Source organism: Drosophila virilis, chromosome X (assembly GCF_030788295.1).
Source record: "Drosophila virilis strain 15010-1051.87 chromosome X, Dvir_AGI_RSII-ME, whole genome shotgun sequence".
Taxonomy (NCBI): domain Eukaryota; kingdom Metazoa; phylum Arthropoda; class Insecta; order Diptera; family Drosophilidae; genus Drosophila; species Drosophila virilis.
The window spans coordinates 3,635,912-3,661,115 of NC_091543.1; the positions used below are offsets into that span (position 1 = coordinate 3,635,912).

General features: G+C 40.8%; 1 protein-coding gene across 4 annotated transcripts; it reads right to left on the bottom strand.

Annotated features, from left to right (window-relative positions):
* Positions 1–1,477: 1,477 nt before the first annotated feature.
* On the bottom strand, positions 1,478–25,096 carry Tis11 (Tis11 zinc finger protein). Of its 4 annotated transcripts, XM_070210475.1 has the most exons (5): positions 24,942–25,084; positions 24,472–24,602; positions 23,106–23,666; positions 5,609–5,976; positions 1,478–4,959 (listed from the first exon to the last, which is right to left on the bottom strand). In XM_070210475.1, exons 3-5 carry the CDS (start codon positions 23,193–23,195, stop codon positions 4,014–4,016), a joined length of 1,404 nt encoding a protein of 467 aa, XP_070066576.1. In that variant the 5' UTR covers positions 23,196–23,666; positions 24,472–24,602; positions 24,942–25,084; the 3' UTR covers positions 1,478–4,013. The 4 variants fall into 4 exon arrangements, with proteins under 4 accessions (XP_070066576.1, XP_032296402.1, XP_070066578.1 ...); XM_032440511.2 differs by lacking the exon at positions 24,472–24,602 and having other exon boundaries at positions 24,942–25,096; XM_070210477.1 differs by lacking the exon at positions 24,472–24,602 and having other exon boundaries at positions 25,021–25,090.
* Between the last annotated feature and the right edge of the window lie 108 nt (positions 25,097–25,204).

The window sequence follows — 25,204 nt, forward strand, 5'->3', positions numbered from 1 at the left end:
TGCCATCTTTTGGCAACTGCTTGAACTATGCTTGAAGTGCGCTCAATTGAGCGGCTGGCGCCATCTCTTGGCAACAGTTGGCACTATGCTTCAAGCGTATGCTCAAAAACATCCGACAGATGGCTAAGTTGCATCCGACGCCGTACATATGTCATATTTACTGGAGCCAGCTTTGGGCAGCTATTGAAACTCGGGTTAACGCAACGCCTCAAAAGCATGTTACAAAAATGTCCAATAGATGGCTAATTTGCAGCAGTTTTCGTAGATAAAGGAAAATCGCGTTCAATATGAGTTTATATAAGCAGAAAATGAATATTTGCATAAAATGCGTCAGGACTTAAGCGCGATATGACTATACAAGTGATTGCTTGCAATTGCTGCGCCATCTATGTAGCAACGGGCGAAGCGTTATTTAAATTAACGGCCCGCTCACAAAAGTAGGCTTTGGAAAAGAACACTGCACATTTGACCGACTTGCCAAATGCCCTGCAAATTAAACTTAAGTGATTGGATTTTTTTTTTTTTTTTTTTTATTTTTGTAACATTTTTATTTAAATTGCTTATCAACTTAGAATTCGCCATAAACTAAAATTTGTTTTTCTTCACATTTTTTTGTATATTAAATTAAACTAAATAAGAATACGCACACAAAATAAGTAAGTGTATTAATGGAAGCATAACTGTTGCAGCATTAACAAAATTCATAGATTACAGTTAAATGTAATTGCTTTTTTTTTTGTTTGGTTTTTTTTTGTTTGTTTTGTTTTTTTATTTTGATAGAAATATTTGTTACATTTTTGTCTTTTTCGTTGTTGTTTTTTGTACAAAGTAAATAAATGTATTTAAATATATGTGGGTGTGTGTGTGTGTGTGTGTGTAAAAATTAATGATAAATCAATAAAAACGAGAAACTATATGTGTATATATAAGAAAATGTAACTGGAAGAGAAAAACTTGGTTTTTAATTTTTGTCAAACAAATCGTTATCGATTTCGATATCGATACTGTTATCGAACCAATTGTTAGGTTAGATTGAGGGAAGACATTGTTTATCGTTTTTCTTTCAAATGAATTTCGTAACGAAAAGAGGAAGAGCTGACGCTCGCGCGCGTGCGTGTGTGTGTTTCTCAAGAACCAAAACTTGTGCTTAAATTAAATATAGAAATAATTTTGTTTATATGTAAATATATGTGTGTGTGTGTGTGTGTGTGTGTGTGTATACTTTAGTTTAAATGTATGCGTAAAGCAATTTATATAAGAGATAGAATGTAAACGTAACCTTTTTCATATTTAAATACATACCAAAAAAAAATATATATAATAATTATAATAATAAAATATGTTATATATATATATATATATATATATAAAAAAAATAATAATAATAATGCAAATATAATAATAATAAATAATAAATATGCTGCTTGCACGTTGCTTTCTTCTGCTTCTTCTTCTTCTGCTTCGTATTTTCTTTAACTTGTTTTTTTTTTTTTTTTTGTTAATTTATTTATTTATTTGTGTAAAATTATTGTTTAAGGCACTTTGAGAATTTGATTTACACCCATTTTCAAGTTGTTTGTTTTTTTTTTCTCTTTTTTTATGTTTATTTTTGTTTGTCTAACTTGTTAATTCTTCTTCTGCTTCTTCTTCTTCTTCTTCAAATTGACATAAATAGTTTTTTACAAAAAAAAATATATATATATTTATATAAGAACAATAATAAATTAATTAGGGAAAAATAATTAAATATGTGAATTAGTTTTGCGTTGCGTTCTTTATAAATTAATTGAACAGTTTTTTTAGCTCATTTTATTCATGTATGTGTGTGTGTATATATATATATGTATATATGTAGACCGATATATCAACCGATATATGTAGACCGATATATCAACCGATATATGTAGACCGATACATACCGATATACAGGCCGATATACATACCGATATATATACAGATATGTACATCGATTTATATACCGATATATCGGTCGATATATGTGCCTATATATATCGATATATGTACCGACATATAGCTAGATTTTAAGGGCAACTCGTGTAAAAAATGTTTACAAAATTTAAATAATAATTGTATTAATTAATTGCTTTAGGTTAAGGCTTAAGCCACTTCTCGTCTTCTACTTCTTCTTTTTTTACTCATGCAAAACAAAAAAAAAAAACAACTTCTAATTACATTTAAATTATTAATTAACACTGTGCTCAGTTTTGAATTCTTATTTTTTTTGTGTTTGTTTTTTTTTTTTTTTTAATTTTTCACTTGTTTCGCTCAGCTACAAATACACAAGAGATAAAAGTCTAAGAGCAAGCGCTGTTAAAGAGATACCGCTAACTTTCCAACACTTTTCGGCACTTGACAACACTGTTTGTCGCTTTCTATCGATTAATTTGTGTGCGTGCGCGCGTGTTATCGATTCACTTTGCCATTTATATAAATAGTTTACATAAGTGTATGTGTGTATGTGTGTGTGTATATGTGTGTGTGTGTGTGTGTGTGTGTATCTGTGTTTATATATAAATATATTATGCCTTAGCCTAGTTGTTGTTATTATAATTTAACTGCATCCAGAAGAAAAAGTTGTGTGTATAATAAATTACAAAATTATATAATTGTGTATATACAAACATACATACACACACACATACATACACACATACATACATATATATGTGTGTGTCTGTCTGTCTGTGTGTGTGTGTGTGTGTGTGTGTGTGTGTGTCTGTGTGTTGGTTTCATAAATTATTAACAGTAATTGTTTTTTTATGCATATATGAAAAATAAATTATGTGTTTATTTCTTCTCTCTTTCTTTCTTTCTTAATAAAAAAAAAAAAACAAAAAAAAAAATTAAAAAAATTCAGCAAAAATTCAAATTAAAAAAAGAAAACTTTACGGCAAAAATTCAAAAAATATGTTCTTGTTGTTGTTTTTTAAGGCGCAACAAACAACTTTGGAGGTATTTCATATTCAACTCGTTTCACACTTGCTTTAAATATTTATCGTTAATCGTTAATCGTTTATCGCTAGCGTAAAAAAAAAGATATATAATTCAACTCTCAATATATATATATATATATATATATATATATATATATATAAATTGAAAAATACATATATATATATGTATGTACACAACATTTGTTTTATTACATAAAATTTAGCAATAAATTAAATTTCGATTGTTTTTTTTTTTTTGTTTTTTTGTTTTTGCAGTGTTGGAAGACGCGCAACGCCTTGTGTCTATCGATAGGCGCTGACTTTTTCAAGTGTTACTAAACTAGGAATTTTGTTGCATATATAAATATTAAACAAAAGCGACAAGTGCAATATGGGAAGGGGGGTGGGGGGGGCGAGGGGGCGCGTCTTATGCGGCATCGATATGCGTGTTATCGATAAATGCACACAACTTGTGTGTGTGTGTGTGTGCGCGTGTGTGTGTATTGCGACAACCACGCCCACTCAAACAACGCCCTTTATGCGTATGATCAGAAGGTGTACGGGGTAAGGGACGAGGGGGTAGGGGTGGGGGGGTGTTGGTCAGGGGCTATATCTATCGAGTGTACAGTCCGTAGTTTTGTTGATTTGTTTTTTTTTTTCATATTTGTCCAGTTTTTAAATTAAAGACTTATAAAGATATAGTCGATATATACATATATATATATACATATATACACACATATATACACACACACACATATATATATATATATATATATAAATATGCATACATATATACATAAATATATATAAGATCTTGTTTGAGTCAGTGAGTAAATGAGGGAGAGAGAGAGATAGAGAGAGAGAGAGTGAGAGATAGATAGATGGATAGAGAGAGAGAGTGTGTGTGTGCGTGTGTGTGTGTGTGTGTGTGTGTGTGTGTTGGCTGGAGAGAGAAGAGGGGGGTGGAAGAGCCGTGGGGATGTGGTGAAAGGCCGTTGGCAGCGTGTGGTGAGTTTCGTTTAAAATCGTATTCACCACAAAGCGACGCGCCGCCATTTACATGAAATTCTCCTGCGGAATGATCGGATATCGATTAATTGTCTGAGATTTTTGCAATAAAATTGTGGCGGCCGTCGATGAGCTCAAACGATTAAAAACTGGCAACCGTGGCGCCTCCTCGTGCTGTTGTTGCAACGGCGAGCTGATGCTCTTTTGCAGCAGCTGCTTGTTGTTGTTGTTGTTGTTGTTGTTGTTGTTGTTGTTGTTGCTGTTGTTGTTGTTGTTGCAGTTCTCGTACTGCGCTGTCGGCGGCGGCGGCGTATGCACCGGCGATATGGGCGCATTCGGGCTATCCGGAGGCGTGGCCGGCGCCAAGCCGCACGCCGAGGATGTCGACGATGCCGACGATCCCGAACAGGAGACGGAAGCGGAAACGGAAACAGAGGCAGACGCAGACCCAGAGGCAGAGGCGGAGGCATGCCCATTGATCGTACCGTTACAATTATTGGGCATACTCAAATAGGCGGCCGCCTCATGGAATGGAAAATTTGTCAGCGAATTTGTCGGCGACAGCGAAAGGGAGCCGGTCGGCGATTCGCGATCCGATCCGGTGCTCATGCTCAGCGGCGGGCTCAGCGGCAAAAAGTATTGGCTGATGCTTGTGTTGTTGTTGTTGCTGTTGTTGTTGTTGTTGTTGCTGATCAGTTGGGCGGGCTTCTGGAACGTTTTGGCCGCCTGTTGTTGCTGCTGCTGCTGCTGTTGTTGTTGTTGCTGCTGCTGCTGCTGCTGCTGCGCACGCGCCTCGTCCGCATTGTGCACAAAGTGGCAGCGCGGTCCGTAGGGACAGAAGCCGACGCTGTGAAAGGTGCGACAATATTCGGTCTTGTACTTGGGATGACGCTGCAAGTTGCGCAACTCGTGATAGCCGTGGGCGAATTGACACTTTTCGCCGTATTTGCATTCGCCGGCCTCCTCATACGGACGACACAATTCCGTCTTGTAGCTGTACGGTTAATATGAGAATGGGATAGAGAGAGTAAACATAAGTTCGTTTGCATTTGACGAAAGCTTTGCATATTTTGTAGGCGTGCACTTGGAAGTCTACAAAATTGCAATCTGACTATCGGGCGTTCCATCAAATTAATGTGTGGGTGTGAGTGAGAGGCAAAGTTTGCTCTAGAGTTGTTGCACAGACATGTTGCGTTTGGCCGCCTGCTGCAATCGCTTGAAGTTATGGCTGAAGCCTGGCTTTTTACTATTATTATAACAGACATGTTGCGTTCGGTTGTCTGCAAAACAGGAACTCGCCGCAAACTTGTCTCATGCTCAACCGTTGCGCAGGCGTATTGCGACAACAAATTCCAGACAGAGTTGCAAACAGTTGCTAAAACTTCTAAACTAACTGCAACTATTTTTATGCGTAGCAAAAATAATGCATTATCCTGCTACAAAAACAACCTAATTTTGTAAAGAAATTAAAGAAAATAATCTTGCTTTAAAGAAGATAAATGCACAATTTTGGTTGGATGGCAGCCCTCATTCTATAGTCCTTATACTCAGGTTCGCAGCGAGCACGAACATCGCCACACACTCCCGCCGCACACGCAACATGTTCAATTGGAACTTGAGAAGAAGAAGTTCGTTCTACTTACCGCGATGTGTTCATTGGCTGCTGCGGCGGCAGCGGCTCCGACTGCGTGCGCTCCAACTTGCGGTGCAGCGTTATGTTGCTCAGATTCTCAATGATGGTCACCAGCGAAGCAACTTGCGGCTGCTGCTGTTGTTGCTGCTGCTGCTGCTGTTGCTGTTGTTGTTGCTGTTGTGTCAATTGGCTCAGCCGCTGAGCCGGCTGTGAGATGGTGCGCGTTAACGGTCCATGCAAGCGATGATGCTGCTGATGCAACAGCTGCTGCTGCTGCTGCTGCTGCTGCTGAAGATGATCCTTATCGCTTAGGTGCTGATCCATGCTGGCGTCCAGGATGTGATCCGGTTGCTGCTGCTGCTGCATATCACTGACAACCTGTAACAAGACGCAGCAAAAAAATAAGCCAACAATTAATATCAGTCGAGCTTTCGCGCTGCGCGCCTTTTGCACTGATTGCCTGCCTCTCGCTCACTCGCTCGCTTGCTCTCACTCTCACTCTCTCACTCTTTCGCACAAGCAACAACAAAGCGCGACAAAGTGTAGCGAATGTGCAAAGGAGACAGAGGAAGCAGAGCAGCGGCAGCGACACACACACACACACACATAGAGAGAGACGCGCTTAAATGGGCGAAACACACACACACACACACACATAATACTTTTACTTTTAACTTGACCTATAAGTAAAGAGTAAAGAGCACAAGCAAAAGCAAAAGCAAAAGGCGCTCGCTCAATTGCTGCTTGTCTAGCCAGCGACGTCGACGTCGACGTCGATGTCGATGCCGACGTCGGCAGCGCAGTTAGCTAAAATTAATTTTGGGCCGACGCAGCGGCAGTTACTTGTAATGGGAATGATATTGCAAAAATAAAAATATAAATAACAGCCAAATGTTATATGTATGCATATATGTATGTATGTACATATGTATGTAATTTTCCAGCCATTAACCAATATAACAGCAACAACAATAACAGCTACAACAACAACAATAACAGCTACAACAATGGCAACATTAACAGCACGCACACGGACATGGCGGCTGCGACGGCGCCGCAAGCTCTCCACACACAGCTGCTCAATACGGCATTGCCCGTTCGCTCTCCACTCCACTTCCCAAGACCCGTCGCCGCCCGCCGCTCCTCCCCAACCCTCTACACACACATGACCACTCGCAGCAGACTTGGCGTGTGTCGTCATCAGTTTCGGTTTTATTTTTTTCTTTCTTTCGACTTCTTCTTTCTGTCTTTCTTTCATGCTGTATAGTTATTGCTATTGTTGTTGTTCATTTTCGTGCGATGCTGTAACATGTTATGCAACCAACGAACCACACACACACACACCCAGTCACGCAAGCTAGCAGAGCGAGAGAGTGTGAGAGAGAGAGAGAGAGCAACAGCCAACTAACAGCAACAACAAACAACAGCGCCAATTACATATGTATAGAGCTCAAGTTCAAGCCAACAAGCACACACACACACACACACACACACACACATAATACGAACTCGAACACGAACACCAAAAACAACGCGCAACAGCAAACGGACCAAAAGCAAAGCAAACGAAGACGCCGTCGCGGCCAAAATACGAAAGAGAAAAACAACAACAACAACAACAACAACAGCTTTTTGGGGCCCAGCAGCCGTCGTTAAGGTAAAAATAAAAATAAAATACAAAAAAACAACAACAAGCCAAACTGGTTGCCACTTAACACGCACTTACACACACACACACACACTCGCATACATACAGTTGGATCGACAGACGCGTGCGCGGCCGACGGGCCTGCGCCAAGCGTTGCCAGACTGTTGCCGTTGACTTTCCCAGTTCGAGCTCATTCGTAATTGAATCTAAAGTTGTTGAGTGATTCATTTGACTATCTTTCGAGTGATTTCTTTGATTGCTTATCGACTGACCGACCACTGATTCATTGAGTTTATTAATATTTTTGTTTTCATTATCGTTTTCATGGATCCCAAGTGAATTTATCAATAGGTTTTACAGCACAACACTTGCCATTTATCGCACTCATCAGACACAATGTGACTTTCATTCAGCATTGAGTCGCTCATTCATTTGATTTATACTCGGTTTTACAACAGTTAAATTACAGTTGAATGCTGTTCAATGCATGACAAGCAGCGGCTCAGCTGTTGCAGGCAACAATCTGGCAACGCTGCACCAACAGCAACAAGTCTGCGCAACAAGTTAGCAAACTTTTACGACTGTTATGACCAACTTCGCGCTTACGGCATCATTTGCGGTCGCTTAAGCTTTGCTTGCATAAAGTACCACACACACACACACACGCACACTCTCACACAAACATATGGAAACAGGCAATCGCTGGTGAGTGGAAGCGGGGCAGTGCGACGCCGCCGTCGCAACGCTCAAACGTGTTCAAAAACAACTTCAAGTTGGCCGCGCATTCATCTCTGCATGTGTATGTGTGTGCATGTGCATGTGTATGTGTGTGTACAAAAGACAAGATAAACAGGAGTACAGAGTGCAGCCCGCAATACCCGTATACCCTGTGCCCAATTCGGCAATCAGCGAACGCTTCGGCTCTATGTCTAAGAGTGGCTAGAGGGGTGGTAAGGGTGTGAGTGAGTGTATGGCCGCCGGCGGGCATACAATGAAAAGCAGACAAATAGATCAGAGCGCCGCTGCCGCTGCCGCTGCCGCTGCGACGTCGACTGCGGAGGTGGCCGCCGCTGTGGTTTTTGCTTTTGCTTTTGCTTTTTGCGCTATATACGCATGTGTGCGCTTGTGTGCGTGTGTATGTTACATATGTATGTATGTATTTATTATGGATAGGCAGGCAAGTTTTCTGTCTGCCTGTCTGTCTGTGTGTGTGTGTGTGTGTGTGTGTGTGTGTGTGCGGTTTGCTGTTCGCCACATCTTTCATCTAGGTGAGAATTTCCCTTTCATTTGAAAATGAAAATAAGTTTACTTTTCTTTGCAGTCTGCGGGCTTCTAACTTGTGTGTGTGTGTGTGTGTGAGTTTTGCTGCTGTTGGCAACATTTGCTTTGCAGACATGTTGCGCTATTTATGTTGCGGTTGCAGCTGTTGCTTTCGCGCCGAGCTTGGACCTTGCCTTGATTCTAGTTGGGTTTTTTCTATTGGTTTTGGTTTTTTTTTTTCCTTTTTGCTCGGTCGCTGCGCTGCCTGCAGCGCGAGCTTTGGCAAAGTTCCGGTTCAATTTGGCACATCAGCTCTCAATTTGACATTTTATTGTTGTTGATTGTTTTTCTTTTGTTTGCTTCTTCTTCTGTTTTTGGTTTTTTTGTTTTTTTTTTTTTTTTTTTAGCATAACAAATGATTACAATGTGTAAGTGTGCGTGTGCGTGTGTGTGTGTATTTATGTAAATATATATGTGAGCTGCTATTAGGTAAGATTTTTTGTTGCTTGACTTGACTTGACTTGGCTTGGCTGCTGTCGTTGTTGTTGCTGTTGTTGTTGCTGTTGTTGTTGTTGTCTCGTAAACACGTTCGCACACACACACACAAATGTACCTACCTACCTAGCTGTGTGTGTGTGTGTGATGCTGAAGACTGCCTGGCTGACTAACTGGTTTATAAAGCCAACAACAACTGCGACGTCGACGTCGACGTCAACGACGCAATATCCATAACCTCGATGAGCTAACACCAATACAGACGCACGCGCGCGGAGAGTACGCGTTAGAGCGAGAGAGCAACAGAGCCGCGCTTTATTCTGCGCACACACACACACACACACACACACACGCAGATCGAAGCTTTGGAACAGGTAGAAGGCGACCCGTGGCAGAGGGGTGGGTGCCGCGCGGGTGTCTACACATGTATGTACAAATATGCGAATTGAAAATGAATACATAGTTATTATAGGTGTTATTTATAATGCTAACTTAAAACCAAAAACAACAGCAACAGCAACAGCAACAACAATAACCTGCACGAAACAGGTAACAAAGCTGAAAGGGAATGGTGCTGCCGCAGGAAGCGGGGGGGAGAGGGCGCTTAGATATGTAAGCTTAAATATTTACCTCACGTAAATACATACATATGTACATACATATAGTTAGACTGGAAGGGGGAATAACATTAGCAATTAGTTACGAGCAGCTATCAAAAACTGGAAGTCTAATTGGAAAGCAGCAGCAGCAGCGACAGATTTAACGGCAACAGATCGAAAAATAATGATAGTTAAATATATATGCAAATATATATTAATTGAAATGTGGTTGCATGTCAGAAAATATCGATATCGATTCGCATCGATAACTCACAAGTCAGCTTATCGCTTGAAAGTGTCGCGATTCACGTTTGAATGTAATCGATTATCGATATGTAGCCTCAACGTTACGGCACAACGCAACGTGAACTATGGAGACAAACAAACATACGATCTCGTCCACAAAAATTCCATCATAACGATAGAATCAATTGATAGCAATGGATGACAATTGCGCCAAGCAATCGTTAGGCAATGTGTGGACAAACAATCGATAAACTTATCGATGCACATCGTCAGGGAACGGCAAACTTATTCAATATTTCCAATCAGATCTGCTTCTTGCTGTTGCGCTTTCAGCTACCCTTCGGCACAGTCCCTGCACTCAACCCTGTTCAAAGACTTTGACAACTCTACACACAACTCGTATGCACACACATGCAAACACACACACACTCATGCTTACCTCCTTCAGTGCCAGCTTCCATCCAGACCCACCCCCAGCCCCTCCCCTACCAACCCCCCACAACCCCCTTTAACCGCGACATCTACAAGTCGATCGTTTTTAATTGTCGCAAGGCAAATTTGACTTGGTAATTAACACATGGGGCGCCCAGTCAGACGACTGCACGACGTCAACAGCGACGCTTCCCCCCCTCCCACCCCAACCCACCAGCTCTGGCACACAGCTACCCCTTGCATCAATGCAGCAAGCTTTACCCCTAAACAGAGCAACAAGAAAAGCAGCTGGGTTGGAAATGAGGAATGGCATGGAATATGGAATGGAATATGAGCTGGCGCTGGCATATAGTTAATGGGGAGTGGAAAAGGAAAGGGTGACGGGGGGTGAGGTATGGGCACGTTGCTCAATCAATCGACAGTCGGTCGCTAGGTCCAATCAGAAACGTTGCCAGCCACTTGTTGCTGTTGTTGTTGTTGCTGTTGTTGCTGGTTACTGTTTCTAAGTCGTCTCCGGCTGCTGTCATCCAGTTGGCGAGTAATCAATGCACTCACACACACACACACACACACAGAGAGACAGAGTCAGAAACTCGCAAGTCAAATAAAACTCAACTTAGTGATAAAGCACACAATGCGACGTGATGTTTACAAATGTACGTGTGCATTCATTTCTGCATGTGTGTGTGTGTGTGTGTGTGTGTGCGGGTGCAGCAGAACAGGATCGGTAAAGTGTAGAGAATAAAGCAATGCATATGCATACATGCACATGCATACATACATATAGCCATGCAGGCGTGCGAGAGAGGTAGAGAGAGGTAGAGAGAGAGCGCGCGCAAGCTTTTTGGCTAACTGTAAGTATGGCAAGTATTTATTTCACAATATACATGCATATGTATTTACATATGCACATATGTTCGTAGACATGTTCGACGACTCAATGACGTCTCCAAAGTTTGTCGTTAAGTTTCGTCAAACGAAAAACCCAAGCAAAAAACCAGCCAAGCAACAGCAGCAGCAAATTGCCAAGTTATTATTTACATAATGTTGCCAAAGGCTGCAACGTAACGCAACACAACATAACGCAACAAGTAACAAGCACAGCAAGGGCTAGGTAAGGCGAAGGGTGGTGGGAGGAGGGGAAGGGGAAGGGGAAGGGGTATAGGTAGGGCGACCAACTTGGCCCATCCATCGATTGAGGTCTAGGTCGATTTGAGCATTTCACATTTTCGTGTCGTTTTCATTGTGCGTCCGTTGTTAATATTTGGTAAGCGCACACACACAGACACACAGTCAGACACATGAGCAAAAGCAAAAGCGCTTGGGCGCATGCGTGCAAGCGAGAGGGCAAATGTTAAGCAATGACGCGAAGACGCGTCGACGCATGCGCCGCTGCTGGCGTCGCGTCGTGCCAGTTTCGTTTCATTGCCAATCGTTGACGTTGACGTCGACGCCGACGCAGCCGTTGACTTGGCTTCCTCTTTCCAAGACGTTGTTCGAACCGGCTTGAATACACAACACAACACAACACAACACACATACACACATACACACACGAACACATAATAAAATACAATAAAAGAAAACTTCACAAACATTAAGCAGCAGCAACAGCAACAACAACAACAACAACAACTTGGCCTTGCTAAATTCGGAGCACAAAAACCATTAAAAAAAAAAAACAAAAAAACAAACAAAAATAGCAAGAAACAAGAAAACAAAAATTAAAAGAGAAACAAAAACAAAAAGCAAATCCGCCACAAAGTCGGAGTCGAAGGGTTTTCAAATACAACAAAAAATCATAAAAAAAAAAAAAAAAATATATATATATATATATATATACGTTTCGTTAATGCCATTGTTGTTGTTGTTGTTGTTGCTGCCAGTCAAGCTCATGCTGCTGCTGCTTCTTCTTGTTCGTCTCATGCTGTTGCTGCGCGCTGCTAACAGCGCTGTCGCAATGCAGGGCGCTGCGTTTGCGCAGTTTTCGCATTCTGCCAATTGGGCTTGCCCTCCACACACACACACACACACACACACACACACACGCACACAAAAAAAAATGTTGTAATTGTCAAAAGCGAAAAACCAAAGACAATTAAAAACTGGAGGCTAACCAAGCATGGATACCCCGTAAACAACAACAACAAACCTCTCCCACTCTCTGACTCTACACAAACAGTTACATAGAAATGTTATGCAATCGCACGATTGCAATTTCCGAGTTGAAGTTACAACTTATAATCGAAATTGCAAATTGCGTGAGTGAGCGAAGTGGAACTGAAACTGGAACTGGAAAGCAAGGAAGCAAATAAAAAGGGCACGCAAAACGAGGCCAGATTCAAAATGGAAGTCTGTGTATGCGCATGTGTGTGTGTGTGTGTGTGTGTGTGTGTTATGGAGAAATGTCAATTAAATTTGCACATTAATAGCTGTATGCGTGTGTCTGTGTGCGTGTGCGTGTGCGTGCGTGTTTGTATGTATTTATGTATGTGGGTTAGTTGCATTCGAAATGGGATGCAAATTTGAAAACTGTATCAATCACATCTCGCAGTAGTAGTACAGTGCATATTCAATATGATGAACATTCCATTTAGATATATACATATGTATGTGGTATGTACATAAATCAATTCAGGGCCAAGCACGTGACAAATTTAGTTTAATTGTTAGAAACAATTGTGAATTGCAACTAATTTTAACGTTCGTCTGCAATTGTTTGCGTTCTAAATAAGCGCTTTTTATCTTTATTTATAAATATGTATCTGTAAGATCGTAAGTATGCTGAGCTACTTAAGACATATCAAACTTCGTTTCTTCCAGACAATCTCTTTAATCGCAATGTTCTACAAAGTGTGAATACCCCCCCCCCCCCCTCCCCCTCTGTCCAGCAAGAAGAGTGAAGATGATAAAGTGACATATCGTGTCTCTCTGCATTCGGTAATGTGAACACATGCACACACATACGTACATGCATACATTTATTGCCAAACTGATAAGATAAATACACATGCATACATACATACATACATATGTTGTGTATTCTACAACTGATCTACATATCTTTATGACACACACACACACACGCATAGTTTCTTCAATTTATATGGTACAGTGAATGCTCTGCCAACGGTCAGCTACCTAGATGAGATGTGGAATAATTGATCGGCAAATAGAAATCTTAAATAATATGTCAGCAGAGTGTTTACCTTTATTGCCTTCATGTGTTTTTTTTTATACCCTGTAAGTCTGGTCAAGTGAGTAAACACTGTCTGTGACAAATTCCTTGCATGTATCGATAAGCCTAATTTATGCTTCATTTAAGAAACGATTTATTTCTCTTGCCTTTTGCCAACCCCCCCCCCCTCCCCCCCTCTCCATCATCTATCAGTTTCGAACGTTGTTCGAAGCTGTTGCCCATTGGCTATCAGCGTCAAGCCTTATCTGCATTGAAGGGATGGAGCTAGAGAGGGAGCGGGGGGCGGGGGGCGGGGGGTTACTTCACACTGTGCGTGCTTACATATTTTGTTTGTGTTTTCAGCGTGTGTACATATGTATTTGTATGTATGCATGTATGTATTTATGTATTTACGACATCAGCATTATCGACGCGCCATCGAATTTCGAATTCGACTTCGAAAATCATCGACAATCGCTCAGCCAAGTTTTACTCTCCTTGCAGAAGGCACAGGCCCTTCACATAACTGTTCTTGTTGTACTCTTTTGCTGCTGCACGAGCTCGATAAGCCAAGCCTGAACGCGATCGCTCTCTTTGCCAGTGCTTATTCTCACTCTCTTTGCTTGCATTTGTTTGCATTTGTTTTATGATTGCGTGTGCTCTCTTGATACATATTGCAAGCTGCTCTTAAGCCTAATTCATAAGCTAAGCTTATTGCACACGTGCTGCTTATGCTCTCACTCTCACACTCTCTCCCACTCTCTCTCTCTCTCTCTCTCTCTGCTCTAGCAACCTTTTTTTTCTTTTACTCCTGTCATGTGTGCGCCAGACGAAACCACTTGCTGTTGCTGTTGTTGTTTTCTGTTGCTCTATATCAAAGTTCTTAGCGCTTATCAGCAAACAGCAACAGCAACAACAATAAGCAGCAACACTTTTGACTTGCTGTGTGTCTGTGTGCGGGGCAGCACATGGCAGCACATATACACACACACACACACACACACACACATGCATCGAATGCACTCGAAACTCATTTCGGCTACTTGTGCTTCATGTGAAGAACATACATACATAAAAATATCCATAAAATAAAAAACAACAATAACAAAATATGCATTACAAGAAAACAATAAAGAAGCACAACAACAAAACATGTGAACATGTTGCTGTTGCTGTTGTTGTTGTTGTCACAGCTCTAACAATGCCCGCCGCTCCTCTCTCCGGCACTCACTCTTCCAGTCCCGCTCTCTCTCTCTCTCTCTCTTTCACTCTGCCGCTAGGCCGCACTATCTATCTTTATCTGCCTATCTGCCAACGCCGAGACCCCTTGCTGACACTTTTTTGTTTAACACACACGCACACACACACACGCAGGCGCATATGGACAAAAACAAACACACATAAGTGTGCACATACATGCGTGCGTGTGTGTATGTGTGTGTGTGTGTGTGTGTGATTTAATTCGATAAGAATACTTATTATTGGGTTAGTTAGTTCATATAATAATAATCTTTTTTTTTGTATTTTTTTTTTCGCTTGCGATAAGCAAAACTGAAAACTGAACAGTGAGTGAACAGAAGAAGAAGAAGAAGCAGCAACAGAGCAGCAGCAGAACGAAAAGGGCAGGCAAAGAAGCAACGAGATCAACACATACACACACATACACACACACACACACACACACACACGTGCATGCATGTGTATTTGTGGGCGCATTCTGAGTGTAAATACACATAAAGAGAAGCAAACGAAACTTAATCAACAGCAGCAAAAGGACGATAAAACTTGGGAGATAGAGAAAACAAATTACATTCAAATAAATATCATCGCGCGGTAGGAGATGGAAATGTGAGGGGGAGGAGGGGGGGGGGGAGATTTATTTCAATTGTTGATTATCGAATTCATTTGTCGCCTTCAAATTGGAACTCTCCAGAAACGGGAATATTCCCAATAAGTTTTATACATGCGTTTTCTTCCTATTGAATACTAAAGTCGAACGACCGAGATATACCCTGTAATTATTATTTCCTTATGTGTCTTGCGCCCCAATTTTTACACTGTCAAATATGTATTTGCTGCTCGAGAAACGAGGAATAAAACTGATGTAGAAAATGTCTCCAAATTCAGTTCATACACTACACTACATGCACTTTCTTTTCAGCATGTTACACCCACATTTTTACAACTTCAATATACCCGCTTCAGTTCATTTTGATGGGTATAAAGAACACAATTCAAAACTTAGGTTTAGTAAAGTTTTCAATATTCTGATTCTTTCTAAAACTCACTCGAATAAAGTTTAACAGTTTTTTTTTCTTCTGTCATTTGGTACGGTAAAAAAAGTTTCGGTTTCCGTTTCAAATGAAAGTCTTTAAAGCAGAATTCATTCGATTGCAATAAATACATACAGTAATACACACACACACAAACACGCACAGAGAGAGAGAGAGAGAGAGAGAGAGAGGAATCATTGGATCGCATTCAATTGAACACTTGACAATATGCGTTAGGGGGCTGCTGCCGTGGGGGCTTGCGGTATGGGTAGGCGGGGCAAAAGCAGCGTCATTAATGCACTATCAGCAGCTGCCTGCACACAGACACACACACACACACACACACACACACAGACACACAGTTTGTATTTCTGCTTCTGACCCAACCCCTCACCCGTCTATTCAAAGCAGCTCCTGTGCCTGTTGCCTGTTGCCTGCGCCAATACCAATGCATACACACATACATATACATACATAATATATGTATGCATGTATGTCCACACACATTTATATATCGGCAATTTGATAACCCGCAACCAAAATCAAAAAGAAAATAAAAAAAAAAAAACAAAAACAAAACAAAACTCAAAGGCAAACAACAAGAACTAAGCAAAAGGCAACATAATAAAATTAACAACAACAACAACAAAAGTGCTAAACAGGCTATGCAGGCAAAACATGAAAAATATGGGAAGGGTAGCGCAGGGCAGGGCAGGGCAGAGCAGGGCAGGGCAGGGCAGCGGTCGAAGCAAACACAGGCAAGTTTGAAGTCGGGGCCAACATGTTGAGAATATGTTGAACACGTGGTCGATCGTAGACCGAACGCGGTTTGCGGGGGGGAGAAGAAACAACACAACAACAACAACAACAACAAACGGCTACGGCTGCGGGTCTTGAGTTTGAGTCGTTCGTGAGCGGCAAACAAAATCAACGGCCAAAAATGTCTGGAGCCCAGTTACAATAGGAGCATGCAAGGGGTAGATAAGGAGGGGGAGGGGGTGTGTGTGTGTGTGTAGAACACACGAGGGTTGCTTGTTTAGAACGCAACAATAGAGAGTGCGCGTCTCTCTCAAATTGATCTTTGCGCTCCGGCTCTACACAATGCGCGCGCCGCTCTCTCGCTCTCACACAATTTTGCTGCTGTTCGTCCTGTAAAACCAGTTGAAAGAGCAGACGACGTTGGCGACGGCTGCCCGCACAAAAAGCAAAACAGACGACGACAACAACAGCAACAACAACAGCAGGCAGCAAGTAATCAAAAAGCGACAGTGAATGTGAATGGAAATCTACTAAACAAACGGCGACCGCAGAGACGATGTCGCTGTCGCTGTCGCTGTCGCTGTCGACGTCGACGTCGCTGCGCAAAGAGACGGCAACTTCATTATATAATAGATTCGATTCGAATTCGATTGCGATTGGATTTTTTCGTTATTGTTGTTGTTGTTGTTTTCTTCTTCTTCATTTTGTTGTTGTTGTTGTTGTTTCTTCATATATGTACAATATATGTATTATTTTTTTTTTTTTTGGATTAGCAAGCGAATCGAATGACGAGCAAAAGAAAAAAGGAAAAATAAAGAGGAAAACAAAAAGTGATGTTGCAAGCAAAATAAAATAATAAATAATACAAAATTTGTTGCCTGCGCGTTTTGGGTTTTTTTCTCGTAGCCCTCTATCCCCCCTACCCATACCCCCTCGGCTGCTGTCTATGGCCCGCATTAAAAACGAACGAAACGCAAAATTAATAATAATAATAATAATAATAATAATCACATTAATTACTCGCATTTTGTAATAATAATCATAATAATTGCAGCGGAAAAAAACCCTCAAAAATGGTATAAAAAAAAAAAAAAAACAAAAATAATAATAATAATAACAATAAAGTTGAACAGAAAATTGGGGTTACGAATCAGGTCACATTTTAAAACACGACACAACCTCATATATGCATGTGTGTGTGTGTGTGTGTGGGTGTGTGTGTGTGTACGTATGTATACTCACATACATACACACACACATGCATACTCGCCTAGCAGGCGGACACTCGTATTAGGCGGACATTTTCTTACAAATCATTTGTCAAACCTCATTTTAAAAACACGCGACAACCCTATAAATACGTACAGAGTGTGCAGACACCCCTGTTAAGCGGAGAACGGATTGATTGATGAACTGATTGATTGACTGATTAACAGAAAGATTGACTAACCGATTGATGGACTGACTGATTGATTGACTGGCCGATTGATTGACTGACTGATTAATGGACTGAAAGATTGATTGACTGGCCGATTGATTGACTGACTGAATGACTGGCCCATTGATTAACTGACAGACTGCTTGACTGACTGACTGATTGATAGATTTACTGACTGATTGATAGATTTACTGACCGATTGATTGATTGACTACTTTATTGATTGACTAACCGAATCATTGATTGACTGACTGATCAGTCAGACCAATCAATCAATCAGATTCGCCGACTGATTGATGCTCAATGTAGATCGCTATAGTTTGTAATTTCACCGGCAAGTGGCGAAAATTGAAGAAAAACTGTTCGGAAAATGAGTGAAAAATGTCGAATGAAATTTCAAATTGTTTGTTGTTCAATCAATCAGCTTCAAGCTGACATTCAAATATCTATAACTATTGACAAACGGAAAACTTATCGTCTGGTATTTATTTCATAGGCATTTGGTAGACAAAAAGATCATTTCTGAATCACGCAGAATAACGGTTTAAATAAACAAACTCAACTGAAATCCAACTGAATCAATAAGAGCACCAAATTTGATATAAGCTAAACGTTTATTTGTTCAAAAATTGTTTCAAGCTCTGTTTTGGGTTTGTAAAACGATTTGATCAATGACATATTCGGAGCAACATTTATATATGTATGTATATAGACGTATTGCTCTGCAAAGTTGCGATAAGGTTGAGGTTAGAAGGTTATGTACGAAGATTTCTTCAAGTACGTTAAGTTAACTTTGAGTTTAAGTTATCATTATGTTTTTAGTTGTGTTTATTTAAGGTTAGGTTGAACCAAAGACTAGACTAATGAGTATGAAATGTAATTTATATATATATATATATAGAAAACGAAAGTTTACAGTTTCATTCAAGAAATAATTCCATTTGTCGATCAAAATAAGAGCTAAGGCGAATCAGTTGGATTTTTAATTGAGGTTAGGTTAGGTTAAATTGAGGTTAAGTTGAACGCAAGACCAACTCAAGCAAGGCTTGAAACAGCACTTTTACACAATTTAACATTTTTACTTTTCATTTATTTTTCAATGCTTTTGCGTTCAGCCGTAGATTAATTTAAATGTATTGCCAAAGTAATCAATCTGTAGTTAACCTCTAGCTCTCCATTTCAGCAGGGCGATAACGGTGTCTGACACACATATGTACACGTACACACACACACACACACACACACACACGTACATATGCATGCCTGAATGATACAGTAAACAGTTGTTTATGCGAAATAGCCGTACTTAAGCGCTTGACCCCCACAAAGTATTTGCAAGCTAATGACATTTAAGCTAAAGATTCGATCAATTTTCATAGTTGTTGTTTGCGTCTCTCTCTCTCTCTCTCTCTCTCTCTCTCTCATCTCTGTCAGTGCCTGTCCCTGAAGGCGCCCAACGAGCCGCGGCGACCCCACCGCAAGAAATGACAGAGACATACGCACACATACGCATGCGTGCATACATGCAAGCCTAGACATTGTTATATGCATACATACATACATACATATATATTTATGTATGTACTTTGGCACTCAATTGAGCGGCCATTAGCAAGGCAACAGCAACAAATATGATCATGAAGCGCATATGAAGACAATTTTTAAGATTACAACAACAACAACAACAGCAACAACAGCGCCAGGCAATGACAATAGAATATGAAGTGTATGAACAGGCAGGCAGGCAGGCAGGCAGGCAGGCAGGCAGGAGAGCAGCAGAGCAGGCCAGCTCCTCGCTCAATAAGCGCGTCATGAGAACGGCCGCGTGTGTCCGAGCGAGAGGGCAAGTGGAGCTCATACATATCTGTTGTTGTTGTTGTTGCTGCTGCTGCTGCTGGTGTGGGAGATAGCGAACGATGAGCGACGACATCGCACGAGTGCACACAACACACTCGACGACTGACGGACAGACGCAGAGACGTTCACAGTATTGATACACACACACACACATACAGGCACACAACAGCCAGCAGTAGCTCATACATATGTATTTATTTATTTCGCTCAGCTCGTTTGCCTGTTCGTTTATTATTATTTTTGTTTTTTTTTTTTTTTTACAACTCGAACAACGATAATAATAATAATAATAAGCAACAGCAGCAAACGTCAGTAGCTGGCACGCAAATAATTTATTTATAATTTGTATATCTGTTAACTTGCATTCAAACACACACACACACACACACACACATACACGTATGTGTATATGTGTGAGCAGACACAAAGCTTGCACATTCGGCAGCTTGCATATGGCGGCAACTTTGGCAACATGTTGCTGTGCATGGCATCTGATGTGCGTGTGTGTGTGTGTGTGGGTGAGACCAACTCCAGCACACACACACACATGCACACATGCACACATGCACACAGATGTTGAACTGAGGCCTGGACCTGCATATTAATCGAACTGTTTTCAATCGCAGCGCATAAAATAAATTGACGTTCCACAGGCTGAATTTGCCCTTCTCTTCCTCTTATTCTGCTGCGCTGCTGTTGTTGCTTCTTCTTCTGCTTAGGTAGGTAGTCGCAACTCTACAGCAATGGCGACCAATGTCGGGACATGCACACACACACGCACACGCACACACATAAATACATATTTAGTTTTATTCCCGCATGTATACATATATGCATGTATGTATGTGCGTGTGTGTAAGCATGCATATGTTTGTATGCGTGTATGTATGTATATGTGCATGCATGTCTACAATGCAACGGCCGCGACGGCGTTTGTTATCGCCTTGGCAGGAAATGAAATTATATTCGTAAAAAGTGGTCGCTGCCTGGACGGACGGACGGACGGACGGACTAACTGACTGTCCCGTTCCATTCCATTTCGTAGCGTCCCAGCTTGCCCCCTGGCCTTGCAGTCAATGTATATGTATGTATGTGTATATGTGTGGGTCTGTGTGAAGCTGAAACGTAATATGATTACGAAGCGCTGAGGATTTGATATAACAAACTAAGCATTTTGCTTTTGGGCGCAAGCAGCAGCAGCAACAAATTAACCAGCCAAGCAGGCAAGCAACAACAACCATAAAGAGAGCTGTGCATATAAATTTCATAATAAAAGTAACGAAACAACAACAACAACAACAAAAACAGTAACAGTAACAGCTACAACGAGACAACGACGACGAAATCAAAAGTTATGCGAAAAAGTGAATTTCAGTTGAGCAGCAGCTTCATCCACCTGACAACAACAACAAAAAGTGAACGCATTTTGCGCACAAACACAAACACACACACACACACACACACACAACATGCAAAGCAGTAGAAGCAGCTGAGCAGTAAATATGCTCAAGTGAGTCGAGTATGCCCAACTGGTAGATGCCCTGTACCTGACAAGCGACTTAATAGATTACTACTGTTTTTCTTATAAATAAAAAGCAAATCGATATCATGGCCAATCAACAATATATATGTATATATGTGTGTGTGTGTGTAACATGCATTTGCGCAACTTTAATATACCCTTTAACACACTTATGCAGCATAACAAGTTGAGCAAACGTGTTTGCCGCTGCTCAAGTGCATATCTTAACGGACAAACTTGTCGCCTGGGCGACAGAAGCAGCGACCGCAAGAAAAATAAAAGCACAACAAGCGCTAGCAGGCAGACAGCAGCGACGGCGGCAGCGCTGGCTGATCGCTTGGCTGCTGCAGCAGCAGTTTCAGTTTCAGTTAGGTATGCATGCATATATACACATATACATATATATAAATGTGTGTGTGTGTGTGTGTGTGTGTGTGTGTGCTGCGCCCTTTCGCTTTCGGCAGCAATTTTGTTGCTATTGCCTTTTGCCTACTGTTGCTGCTGCTGCTGCCGTTGCAGTTGTCGAAAAAAAAAAAACTGCTGCGTAATGCCAGGCGATTGCGATTATGAAAAAAAAAACCAAATAAATTTCCACTGGCATTGCAATAATAATCGCTGGCAATCGCCGCGAACAGCGCTCAATAATCGATAACACAACAAATATACTTTTGCGTGCAGAGCCAAAGTTCAGGCAATCAAAAAGAAAACACACGAAAAACAGAAAACAAAACAAGAAGTAAGAAAAAAAAAAAAATAAAAAACAAAAGCTTTGCAACTTTTATCGGACATCAACCTGTGACAAATGTCTCTGTACGGCTCTGTATGCGTGTGCGTGTGTGTGTGTGTGTTGGTGAGTTGTTTATTGTTGCTGCTCGTTGTATATAGTTGGATTCTACTTGACCCGTCCGTCCGGCATTGCACTCGTGTTTTTATTTGATTTTAGTTGCTCTTTTTTCTTTTTTCATTTTCTGTACGCAACAAAACAAAAGCTACTTTGGCGCAGCGCCCCCTCCTCCCACCATCGCCTCCTACTCAGCGCTCACCCTTCCAGTTCGCCGTGTTAATGGCATCAACTTTGCACGTAACCGCAATCGAGAGTCGCGGCGAAATAACTTTAAACTTGAAGCTCTTGGCGTTAGTTTTTTTTTTTTTCTTGTTTTGTTTTCAGCTCAGCCTCTCCGCATTGAAAGCAAAAGGCAAAAATCACTAAACGAAAATCCAAACCCGGAACTTACGAACCTAATCGAATTTGTTGTCGATCAGCGAGCGGCCCGCAGCAACAATAATAACAACAGCTGCCGCCGCTGCTGGCGTTGGCGTTGACGTTGACGTCGATGCCGGCGTCGCAGCAGACACTTAAATACATATGATGATGAGCTTTTGTTGTTAACGATGCTGCCTGATGACGACAATACAAACTGTTTTACAGTTACAGGACTGGAAGACTGGAAGATTGCCACCTGCTCACTTATCACGACGTGCTGCTGCCTTATCGTGTAGTTGTTTTTTTTTTTTTTTTTTGTTTTTCATATTTATTTGTTGTGGCCTGTTAAATTTATGAGTTTTTACCAGCCAAAATAATTATGAATCAACGCATAATAAAAATATTAAAAAAAAAAAAAAAACAAATAAAAGTGTAACGAAACGGAAATAATATACAAACACATGTACACACATACACGTATGTGCATTTGTATGCATGCACATGAGAAACAGACGAAAAAAAAAAAATAACAAACAACACTCCAATTGAGCAAAATTCAGTTGAGTGTAGATCCTGAGCACATTGTGGAGACTTACCGTTTGGAATATGTCATCGCATTCGAAATAGTGTGTATTGCCAACGATATTTGCAGTTCCAGTTGAATTTTGTACAATTGTCGCCGACATTTTTGTTGCCGTTGTTTACTGTTGTTCTGCTCCGTGCTGCACTCTCTCTCTCTCTCCCGGTCTACACTATGCTGCTTCTTCTTAGCGCGGCCTCTCGTATTTCACTGGACAGCGCAAAAACAAATTCTTTATCTTTGCTTCTATTTCGTCGACTTTTTCTTCTTCTTCGTCTTGCTGTTGTTGTTATTATTTTGCTGGACGTTTGATGTTGTTGTTATTAATTTTTAATTCTTAATTTTTTTTTTGCTGACTATTGCTTGGAAATTTAATTGCGTTGAATTTTGATATTTTGTTAAGAATTTTGTTTGGGTTTATGTATGTATATAATTTGCACTAGTTGAACGATTCTTGTTGCTTGTGTTGTTATGACTTCTTGACAATTTTGATATTTGCTAGTTAAATTGTTGTTGTTCGTTTTTGTTGTTGTTGGTATTGTTATTGCGTTGCGCGTGTTGCATTTCAATCAACAGGCTGGAAGGAGAGACGAAACAAAACAAGTACGATAGCGTTAGAAAAAATTCTACACTCCGTGTGTGTGTGTGTGGGGCAGGCAGAGGCAACAGGCAGGCAGCAGAATCACACAGCTACACGTGCGCTGCGTGAATGTGTGCGATCGTGCGTGTGCATGTGTGTGTATGTTTTTACAAACGTACTCGAATTTGAGCCGCGGCTCTCCAAAAAAAAAAAAAACAAAAAAAAAAGGATTTTCACGCACATGTGTTAAGCATTAAACCAGAGCAAGAGCGACTTGAATGTTCGACGCATTTACTTTGTCCCTTCTTATACATATATATATACATGTTTTTTTTTTTTTTTAGTTCCAAAACAGCCGATTGCTGTTGTTGTTTGCTTTGCTTTTATCGTCTTCGTTTTCGTTCTCGCAGCAGCAGCAGCAGCAGCAGCAAGAGATAAGCTTGTCGTCGTCGTTTGCCCGATCGTGTTCTTTACACACACACATACGCGCGCGCGCGCGCGCGACGCAAGTGTGTTTGCGGGCGTATGTGTGCTAGTGGTGGTCGTATTTCAGCTCAAATCACATGCTGTTGCTGTTACTGCTGCTGCTGCATGTGTGTGTGTGTGTGTGTGCGTGTGTGTATGTGTTTGTGTAATATTGTAGCTGCGCAAGCAGAACAAGCGCAGGCAGACTTTGTTATTGCCGTCGATTTTATTTCAATTTTTATGCATGTCCTCTTCGGCTTGTTTTTTTTTTACACATACACACACACACGCATGACCACTTAGGATGGAGAGCTGCGGGATTTGAGTTAAGCCTTACCGATTCGAATCGTTCCTCGTGTGCTTGTATTTGTGCGCGCTTATTTGAAAAAAGTTGCGTTTGGCGAGGTTTCACAAACATTTAACGCTTCAAAATTCCCGCGCTTCTGCCAAGTAAAAAACACGCGCACTCTTCACACATGCACACACACACACATACATCAATTCAATGTTTTATTGCAGGGGCAAGACCAACAAAAACAAAAACAAAACGGAAAAAAAAAATATTATAAAAATTATATGGCAATTTGCAACCGAAATTGCATAGCTAGATGTATGCTATGTGTGATTACTGTTTTTTTTTTTTAAATAATTTTTTTTATTTTCAAATATTAAAAAAATTTCAATAACAAACTCGTTGCCGCCTACTTTGATCGAGCAAAATTTTAAAATGATCAAAAAAAATACGTATATATATAGATATATATATAAGATTGATGATCACAACACAATCGCACACTTGTGGCTTACTTTGCTGCTGATCCCGTTGCCGAGTGCACACAAATTAACTAAAATACGAGTGTTGCAAATATCCTGGCACGTTTCGCACCTTTTGTTTTTGTGCAGCAAACAAAAAACACGTCCGCTCTCAATAATGAATGTTACAAATATGAACTGTTATCCCACTGTAGTGGTGATAGACCATCGATGGCAGCATCAATAATATCGATAATTTCAGCGATCCTATGCGGTACTATCGAATCGCGTGCTGTTATGCTCAATGTACACTGTTG